The 10,450-nt window shown below is 39.6% G+C and overlaps 1 protein-coding gene across 7 annotated transcripts in view; it reads left to right on the plus strand.

Moving 5' to 3' along the window:
- The window catches only part of cacna1ab (calcium channel, voltage-dependent, P/Q type, alpha 1A subunit, b), a 179,852-nt gene extending 170,885 nt beyond the window's left edge, over window positions 1–8,967 (plus strand). For all 7 annotated transcript variants that reach the window (XM_047366481.1, XM_047366480.1, XM_047366484.1 and 4 more), the window contains one exon: window positions 112–8,967. In XM_047366481.1, the coding sequence (XP_047222437.1) occupies window positions 112–837 (726 nt within the window). In that variant the 3' untranslated portion in view covers window positions 838–8,967. The remainder of the gene's footprint in view (window positions 1–111) is intronic.
- The last annotated feature ends 1,483 nt before the right edge of the window (window positions 8,968–10,450 follow it).

The following is a 10,450-nucleotide window of genomic DNA, read 5'->3' on the forward strand; positions in this document are numbered from 1 at the left end:
CTATCTATCTATCTATCTATCTATCTATCTATCTATCTATCTAATCTGTCTTCTATTCTGGTCTTGTTGCTGTGGTGTGTTTTGATTTTCCTTGTTTTCATTTTGCTGTAGGGCAGTAGTTCGGTAAGTGGCAGCCCGGTCCCCTCTACCTCTGGGACCAGCACTCCAAGGAGAGGCCGCCGCCAGCTACCACAGACTCCTGCTGTTCCACGTCCACACGTCACCTACTCCCCTGCTGTCCGAAAGCCTCTCTATGGTCCACCGGGTCAAGGCCGTTTGCGCTCACCCTCCCCTCGACACTTCTCTCCGCCGGATCACGACAGAGGCTATCACCACCGACCCCCATCACGTCACGCCTCTCCACATCACGGCGGCTCCTCGTCCAGGCACGGTTCGCCACGCTCACCTCGACATCAGTCCCCACACTCACCACTCCACGGGTCACCTCGGTCTCCACACCGAAACCGCTGGAGTGGTCCCCCACCAGGGGACAGCCTAGAGGGTGATGGGCCCTTCTATGAGAGAGATTACGAGTACGAGCGGCACCATGAGCCTCCCGCCTATGAGCAGAGCCTCTCCCATGGCAACCCTCAACCACATAGTGGAAATCCTCACCCACATCCACGCTCACCAAGGACTGCTCATCATGGGCCCCCTCTGGCCCCTCACCCGCATCCACGTAGGGTTCCCAATGGCTACCGTTCATCCTCACCTTCTCCACATAGGAGGGGACCACCAGGGGCACCTCACCCTCACCACCGGCCTCCACATGCCAGAGGGCCCCGCAAGGGCCTCCATGAACCTTATAGTGAGACGGATGAGGATGACTGGTGCTAGCGACGGCATGAGATGCAGACAGCGGAGGAGAATAAGAACCATCACCTCCTGTGCTCTGGCATTTATGTAAACGTTTAACAATGTGATGGTGAAGTTTTTGAGACCCCCTACCTTCCCCCATTAGACTCTAAAAAAGATGTAGTAGGGGTGGAGGTAGGGGGGCAGTGGTGCTGCTAGGAGTCTTTTACTAATTTTGCAGAAAAATAAAATCTCTGTCTGAGCAGCACATGGGTATGCTTACATCGAGAAAGTCCAGAAAACTTAGACAAGGCCAGGGCACAGGATACCTCTGCCTCTCTCAGTCTCAGAACTACACTTCCCATAACTAGCCTACACCATCAAGGTCCAGTTTAAAGGGAGAAGAGAGTTGAGGGAACAGAGATCCAAGGAGGAGCATGTGGTTCTAAAACAACGTGATGTGATTGTTTCAAGGCCTAACAGCATTTTGCTTGAACTGGCACGTGATTGCTTAGATTTGACAGATGTGTGCAAGCTCTCACTGGCCAGACTACCTTCAGAAAATAGCAAATAAGCTGGACTAAGGAGTACACCGCTTTGACTCTGCTCTAAAACAGATAAGTTTGAAGAAACAAAATTCCGTAATAAATAGCCAGGATCCTCCCACTAACCCTTACATGCCAAGCTATGCCTCCAGAAAATGAAACTTGAACAATGAATAAGACAGTGAAACTTTACATGACAGTGAAAATTTTAAAAAGAGAGTACTTTTACTTTATCTTAATGACCTCTCTGTGTCCAAGAGGACAGAACCTATGAAGCTCCGCCTATACTGCAAAACCCAGCCAATCACAGAGCTGGCTGATATTTGATGAGTTTTATCATCTCTGTTTACTGTTATGGACTCACTTAATGGGGATGGAACTGCTGTGACATCACTTCCTGTCCAGATGGCGCTGGATGAAAAGTGGGGAGGCCCGACGTGGGCTCACTTCCTGTTAAAGAGCACCAGAGGGATGGGTCCAGGTTACTAGAGAAGGGAGCTGGTCACTTTGTCAGTCTTTACCCTGTTCTGTTAATTGACCCAGCATACAGAGAATGAGGACCTGACAGGAAATGACATCACGCAATTGAACATGGCGGAGGATAGGAAAGGAGGGATGGGGAAAAAACAGACTAATTCAGTATTTCTTCTATCGATTGCTTCTCCTTGTTCTTCTTCGGACATTTGGAGCTTGGTTCTTCTGTTTCATTTGCTCAGCCTCCTTTGATCTTTTTCAGAGTCCAAAAATCGATGGAAACCTGCATGATTGATATAATCCATTCTAGAGAGGAAATCTAAGTGGTGTGGGTGGGAATGGGACCTGGGGGGCTTTATAGGAAACTTAACATTTATGTTCACAAAAGAAGTTATCTTCTTTCAGACTCTCTTTCTCCGTGTCTCTGACTGTCAAACCTGTCAAGGGTAATATTTTGTATTTTCTTTGTCTTGAAACAGACTAACAGATTGGCAGGTATTTTTTTGTCTCAGTTTTCTGTTAAAAGCTCAGTTTCTGCAAACTGTTAAGAGACAAACAAGAAAAAAACCTTTACAGGGTCATGTTGGTGTCCTGTCTTTTGAGAAATATAAAGTGGAGAGAGAGAGTGGACAGAAGCAAACTTCTACCACACTTAAGTTGCTATTGTTGATGATAACAGAAATTAATAATGATATTTAATGTCATTGCAAATGAGTGACAATGATGATATTGTTGACGATTGACTGAATGTTAGAAGTGTTGCTGTAGACTTGCTGTTATGTTAATTGGAGTTCAGATATGCTATGTCCATCTAGTTTTTCCATTCCTTATGTTGATATCCCGTGTTCAGTGATGTTTACCGGTTCCTGATGCCTTCATGCAATATTTTTAGGCATTGATGGTTTTATGAACATTCACTCGGTAGATTTGCGTGTTGTAACGCAGCTCTAAGCAATGCATTCTCTCCAGAATAGTGGAGGTGGAAGTCAGGGGAGTCTCAGTATCTGTCCTGCAGTGACCCAAAGGGTCTCATAAAGCCAGCCCAAAGATCAGTCACTTGTGCTTAGAGTATAACACACTGAGAAAGTGAAAGATGATTTTACATGGTTCTTTTTATTGTTCTAGGATTGACATTCTCCAACTTGTTGCCAAAAAAAAAATCAATGAATCTCAAGCCTTTTTTTGTTTTGTTTTGGCTCTATAGTTTATCTGTGGGATTAGTTGTCAGCACTTGAAAGCACAGCATTGGTGGTACAGGGTTGGTGTCAGTCAGATGGTCTTTTTGCCACTAGAGGGCAGTTATCACCACCCATTTTTCCCCTGCCTTCCCCCTCTACTGGACAGTGCTTTTTGGCCACATCCTAATGTCCCGCCTTGCAATCGACGTCCACTTTCCAAAAAAGTTTTAATGAATATAAATCAGATAAATCATTCAGGAAACATTGATGTGCCCTGAGAGCTGTTGTATCTTTCCATTTGTCACCTCATTTTTCCACCTGCCCTCCCATTAGCCCTTTTTGTGAAGGCACCCCAGCCCAGTTAAGTGAGTTTGTAGCAAATCTGAATCTTTCTCCATCAAAAAATTTTTTAAAAATGCTTAAGAGACTACCAACTTTTCTTTTCTCATCTAGCTTTGCCAATTCATTTGCTTTAACAGCATAATAATAATAATACTATTTTAACCCTTATTGTTATGAAGGACAACAGTTATTGAATGATTAATAATTCTAGAATAAAATAATAGAGCATAGATAAAGATAGTTTATTGCCTAAAGATGAACATAGATATAATGTTGTAGGTGTAGTTATAAATAAAATACAAATATAAATAGAATTTCAGATATTTATTCATTTTGCATACTAATGCTACTTTTTGTCATGCAATATCAGAAATCAGAGGCAAACCGCAGCACAAACACACACATTGTGACACTATGCAGACCTCATTTGCATCTTGAGAGGGAATCCTGCAGCCCCGAAGTGCTGCAAAACAAATTAGTGTGCCACTTTTTCATCTCGTCATGCAACATCACACCCACAGTGAAATTTCCTTTTTATGTACATCTGTTGCTGCTATCTTTTAACCATTCTGTGGCAGATCCCTTCTCCCTGTTGAAATTTCTCTGCTTTCTTGAGATTTGTTGCCTATAGGCCATGATTTTAAGCATAGCATGGTGAATTGGATTGGGGGAGGTTTTTTGTGAGTTCAGTGGAAGTAAAGGGGTGCTTACCATTAAACCTTCTGTCCTCACTTTCCAATAAGTTACAGCAGGTGAGGATTGTTCTCCAAAGCCCCCTAAGGAGCCACAGTGCCTTCTGTATCTGAGTCACATTAATCAACCCCTGACTCCCCACTCACAGTTGCTCTCGTCAGAAACCCCCTGCCCCTTACCTCCCTTGTGTAGAAGATGTGATCAACCACGCTACGCCTTAAAATCAAATCTCACCGGCTCCCATGCTAGCATTTGAAACAGGGAGAGTGATGATTTTGAAACTGGGCCAAGGTCAGGAAACAGTCAAGAGGCTAGGCTTCATGCACATTCAGAATGGGCTGAACTATTTAAATCTCCCATTCATGCACTCAGTTTTGTAACAGCTACAAAAATCATAAGAGACCCTCACAGTTTCAATCTGAGCCTTGTGCTTTAGACTTTTAAAACTCAACGGCCATCATTTCCAGATCCTGCTAGCTGGCTAGCCCCTTTGGCTTCGGCATAGCGCTTATTTATGTCCATCCTACAGTTGTCCTGTGTACAGTTTCAGATGACGTAGTTAGAGGTTTACAGGGGTGCAAAGCTTTTTGCTTACTTCTCAGGTCCCTCTAGAGCTAGGTAGCTAGTTAGACTTACATAGGGAAGAAACCGCTACAGAACAGGCAGCTCTCAGATTGAGTTATTGTATGGTTTTACTTGGCATTGTTTCTTATTGTTGATCTCACCCCTCTTCTTTCACCACAAGTACAATACACACTTCAAGCTCTTGCATTTCATTCAAAAGCTGGCAGAATGCACCAAAACGACACAACTTTCATTTAGCCTCCACTCGCTCGTCCTAAATTGTAACAGCGGATCCCAAAAGGCTGACACACAACATTGTCCTTGTGTGAAAGCATGGTGCGTGTATGAGCTTTTTCCAAAACCTTATCCCATTAGTTTGGAAAAAATACAAATATTTGTTTTTTCAGTATGATATAATTATTTTATGAAACACGGTTTAGGGGTGAATGCAAGGTTTTTGCTCAGTCATCATCTGACTTTATATCTGCTTTTTGTCTTAACCCCTGGCTTTTGTCACTCTTTGGTGTTAAGATCTAGCTAATCTTTTTTTTCCCTTTCTTCTTCCCCATGGGATTAAAGAAAAACTAACAAACACACCACCCAGTCTCTCAGTGGGCTGTAAAATTGTGTCAGTGGGTCCGTTGTAAGATAACGTTTTGACAAAAACACAAAAAGGGCTCTCTTTAAAAAAAAAAAACTACATAGTGGGGATTATTGTACAGTAGTGCTGCCAAAAGTTGTGCTTATGTAGCTAAAGCCACACTGTGGTCTCCCCTTTGTACAGCACTATAGGTGTGTGTGTGTGTGTGTGTGTGTGTGTGAGGAGGGACATTGAAAGGGGGCCAAAACAAGATGAGTGGCTGATGTTGTGGGGTACTGTTTTGGGTCGAGGGTGGGTGCTTTAGGCGGGGACGGCAGCAGATGTTTTAGTGATGTTGATGAACAATTTCACAATGGCACTGGACCACTTTTCAAGCTCACGCTCAGACTCAGATTTTTTCACCTTCAACTGATCCTCATCTACTCCTGCTTTGAGAGGGGCAGGGCTACCGCTGTGACAGGGAGACATTTTACTCTGTGACTTTATGTATGTTGTATCTGAGAGTCTGTATGTGTTCTCCATGCAGATAAACTGGTGTTTACCTTTGCTAAGGCTGAAACTGTTTAATCAAGTATACATTACAGGCCCTGTTCACACTAACACAAACATTGTAAAAAACCGGTAATTGCACCTCCAACCCACAAACCAACTAATTTATTCATAGATAAAAAACTGAGATTGAAAAAAAATACCAAATTTTTTAGTTAAAAAAAAAAACTCAATTAGTGCTGCATCAATATGGAATAGATATGTACAGATTTAAAGAAACAATTACCTAGAAGCTCACTTCATGCCTACTATTACTTTCTAATGTAGAAACCACTTGGGTGTTGATGTTGGAGGATTTAATGGGGATTTTTTTCACAGCCGTTTTTCTTTGACTGTACTCTGTACCCATTAAACTTTAAATAGAAGCTCAAGGTCTTAATGACTCAGAATAAAGGAGTGTCATAACCTAATTTCCTTACACTAGATCCAAGAAAATCTGTTGAAATCATTAATGGCCACAGTGGGTGTGAAACATCCCCAAAGAATTGATGTACGATCGATACAAAAAGTACCAGAGTGGGAAAAGTTGGGTACGAAATGACCAAAGTGTGGAATTACAAGTGGATGAAATTACCGGCAGTTTCGCTATCTTAGCACTGCTTTAGCTGTGCCCAACATAAAATGTCAACTTTGCCGCCACCTACTGGTACCGAATACAAATACATAGATTTATTTTTCAAAAATGAATGGAAAATTTTTTATTTTAAACAAAATTTTCATAGCACATTTGATTTACCAGTGCTAAACAAGCTGTCTTTGTTTTCTCTATAGCATAAATTTTCTCACTGTAGATTTATGCTATCTACCATAACAAATTATTCACGAGAAATATCAAAATTCAAAGTTATTTAACTTGCAATCATACAATTTACTGAATAAGCAATTTTTCCCCAAACCAGCCTATCAGCCGTTTAATTTTTAATTAGTTTGATTAATTGCCGAACTGATTTGATGTTTCAGCCTTTATTGAGTGCTTGGGTGAGTGATTTGTGATTTGTCCAAGTGTATCCTCACACCATCAGCTGCAGAAGGTAACCCTCAGTGCCTTACACCGTACAAAACATGATGACTCTCTCCACTCATGATTATCACTGCATCATCTCCTTTGTTTCTCATCCTTACTCATTCCCACACTGAATGAGTAAGAACTGTGGGACTGTGTGTGTGTGTGTGTGGATGTGTGAAAGAGTAAATTGTGGGGGAGTTGGTTGATAATCTGTGATATGTCTTACTCATCCTCTCATCACGTCTCATGGTCTCATGTCATCAGATGTATATTTGGCTCTGTAATTAATGTGTATAAATTCCATAAAGTTTCTGAAAAGCCCACTGTGTTCATCGTCATTAATTCTGTTACGGTCTTATTCTGATTTATTTCTCTTACTCATTCCCACTCTTTACATTTCGTCATTCCAGCACATTGTGTGCATGTTATACCATGTTTGAACACAAGGTTGCAGGATTAAGCTTTCTTTAGTCAACATCAGTGAGACAGAGAAGACTGAGTGAGTTGATGCCTGTCTGTGTGGGTGTGATTTCTCTGTGACGGTCTGTCTGCAACATGACTATATGTTCCTTACCCTTTATGGAGACAAACAGGCTTTAGAACTGACAAATAGGGGTGTCAGTTTATTTATCTGCATTTTGGGACTCTAGCTAACAAATTATTTGATGTGCACCATATAACATCATTCAGAAATATAAATACACATGTAGCAGATGTTTGTAATATTTTGCAAACTTCTTTGCGCCTACTTATTGAAATTAAGATTAATACTTATAATCTGATGGCTTCATAAACCTATGTGAACGTTCATAGTTATTATTTCTGACACACAGGTTAGGTGTCTCCTGTCGCCTCTGCATCCCTGAAGGACCCTCTCTTCATTTTCATCTCTCTCTCTCTGTCTTTCATCTTTAATTTTGTCTTCTCCATTTGTTTCCATGCGCTTAGTGGAGACATGTTGCTTCAAGGGATTTATCCTCAGCGTTTCGTTCTCAAAGTCGACATCAAACATGCTGCAGGCAGATCTACTTAAAAAATACGTAAAAAGTGTCAAATGAATTTAAAGAACAGATCATATTTATTAGTGTTCCTCTTAATAAACTATCAGACCTACAATATTTTGTCAGTAAAGATTTTAGATAATCAAACTATGTAACTGATGAATAAACCTTATAAAGAACATAGTTTGTTGAGTCTACAGTAGCCAAAATCCATGAAAATTATGTGAAACAAGACAAAATTTGTTGAAGTAAGAACTTTTTTAGAGTAAATTGTTCCAAACACACAAACTCAGAGAGAGAATTGAATACCAATGCTTCCATGGGTAACAATTTCCTACAAATGGTTGAATATTTCAAAGCATTCTGTGCAGAGGTGCAGCGGGAGAACTCTCTGAAGCAACTGCAAAGCATCCATCTCATAATGAAGCATCCCATCCGACGCTCGACCCAGTAGAAACGAACCAGTGCCACACTAGAAAAACCATACAGGATTCATTCAGCAAGTTAGGAGAAAAAAGAACAATATGAGCATACATGGCAATTTAAGATACAAGAGAAGTATTTAATTACAGATTTGCATGTGCAATGTGCATGCCACTATGTGGGGTTAATAAATCAATTCAGGAACTAAAAAATTATATTAAATATAAGAAAAAAGGATATATATGTAAAAAATATATATATATATAGAGATAGATGTTTTTAAGAGCAATGTGTTTCTTTTTCTTCTATTTTTAAAAACAAAAAATGTGAAAACCCTTTGCAAAAAAAAAAAAAGAAAAAATATATAATAATAAAAATGACAAAAAATGGAAATGATTTTGGTGATGAAATCAAAGAATGTTTGTTTATTATATTTGCCAGTTCTTTCACTGGGGGGAAACCATGGGGCAACAAAGTTAGATAACACTTTGCCTAGGGGTAAAAAAAATAAAAATAAGAACAGAGGATCTTAAATAGTGGGACAATGCATACATAGCTTTTCTTTGATGAAAAACAACCCCTTTGAAAGTAAAGAGTTGCCTGAATCTGAATCTGGTGATGTTATTCCCATTTATTCTGGCTATGAAATCTCTTCTTTTTCTCCCTTTCTTTGACCATCTCTTTCTCTTCCTCAGTTTCTTTCTCTATCCTGTTGTTTCTAAAAGTGCATTTTGTAATTTAAAACTGAATTCTTCCTAAAGAACCAGAATAAACCAGAGAGAATGCATTATACCCATCCTTCGGTCTGCTTCTTTTGTTTAACTTGCACACAGTTACACATCTGGGAGGTTGGATTGCACATAATGGGCCTGGGCCTTTTTGCATAACTCAATGGTCAGCCAAGAAGACAGTAATGATAGCTCAAGTCTCTACTTTAAATGTGAGCTCATTAGGTGAAGATTTATATTGTGATTTGTCCATTGAGGAGAATAATGTCTGGAAAAATGTTGCCTGAGAGTAGGAGCTTGAAGATCTGATGGACCAGCATCCTACCAGGGGAATTAAAATACACTCTGTGGTGAATCCAGTTTTCCACAGATTCAAGGTGAATTACCACATGATAAAAACCATTTTAATATAAAACGTTTTATTCTGTCAGAATTCAGGCAAGGTTTATAAATTCTGCTTCACCTCTAGCCATCATTATTACTCTAATTTAAACATTATCAGCACTCCCTTTTCTCTAAACAACTTTGTAACTAGGATACCTGATATTACCTGTGCAGTGGTTTCATAAAATCTAACTTTTCTCCACATATTCTGTCTAGTTTTTTATATGTAAGGGTTTACGTACAGCAGCTGTCAAATAGTTATTTTCCAGATATTGTTACAATATTTGAACTCCTTGTTGAAGCTGGTCCAGGTTTGAGTCCTGTTCTCTTATTGGTTGAGACATCCTTATTCTACCTTATTACCTTCTGGCAGCTGTTCAGTCTAAAAATGTATTTCAATCCAAAACAATAGATTTAAAAACAATTCAACCATCTAGACATCCATAAGATTTCAGAGGAAACTAGTAGTATGCACAAAATGTAAAATGTTTCTATGAAGTAGTATGTAAGGTGTACAATATGCCAGACCTCTTAAAAATGGTAACATCTGTGCATCATATAGAAAAATGCTGACGGCAGAAAGAAGTGGCTTTTCTGGAAAGGTATAGGGACTAGGGTGTTTCAATAATAAACATCCCACACATATTTTCTGTAATCAAGCCTAAGGTACGTGAGAACTCTGGTTCTGCCAAGGGGCCTCTTAAGGCAACAATGATGCCATAACCCCATCTACAACCTAAACCTAGACCCCAAGTAAGTCTTTGTTTTTGATGTATTTTAGTATCTGTGTTAAATTACCACATACACACCTTGTATAGTTACTATAGTATTTTTGGTCATTTTTTGTATGAAGGAAGACATTTCTAGAAACAATGGCAAGGTTATTAAGAACAAGGTTGAATACAGAGATCATATTTGAAAAACTAAATTTTTATTTGGACAAGGCCATAAAACTTTAAAGGCGATATGTGCCTTTCAAGTTGTTCTAATTTGCATGTATAAAATAAACTTGCCAAGGTGGAGCACCAAAACTGAGAATAACCCAGGAGAGCTACATCCTCTTAAATCATCTATTTATTCATGGTTAAAAAAAAAGGCACATATCTCTTTTTTTTTTCTCACTGTCTGATATTAAATGAGACTAAATTTTCCAGTTGTTTGTCAGTT

Source organism: Girardinichthys multiradiatus, chromosome 5 (assembly GCF_021462225.1).
Source record: "Girardinichthys multiradiatus isolate DD_20200921_A chromosome 5, DD_fGirMul_XY1, whole genome shotgun sequence".
In the NCBI taxonomy this organism is placed as follows: Eukaryota; Metazoa; Chordata; class Actinopteri; order Cyprinodontiformes; family Goodeidae; genus Girardinichthys; species Girardinichthys multiradiatus.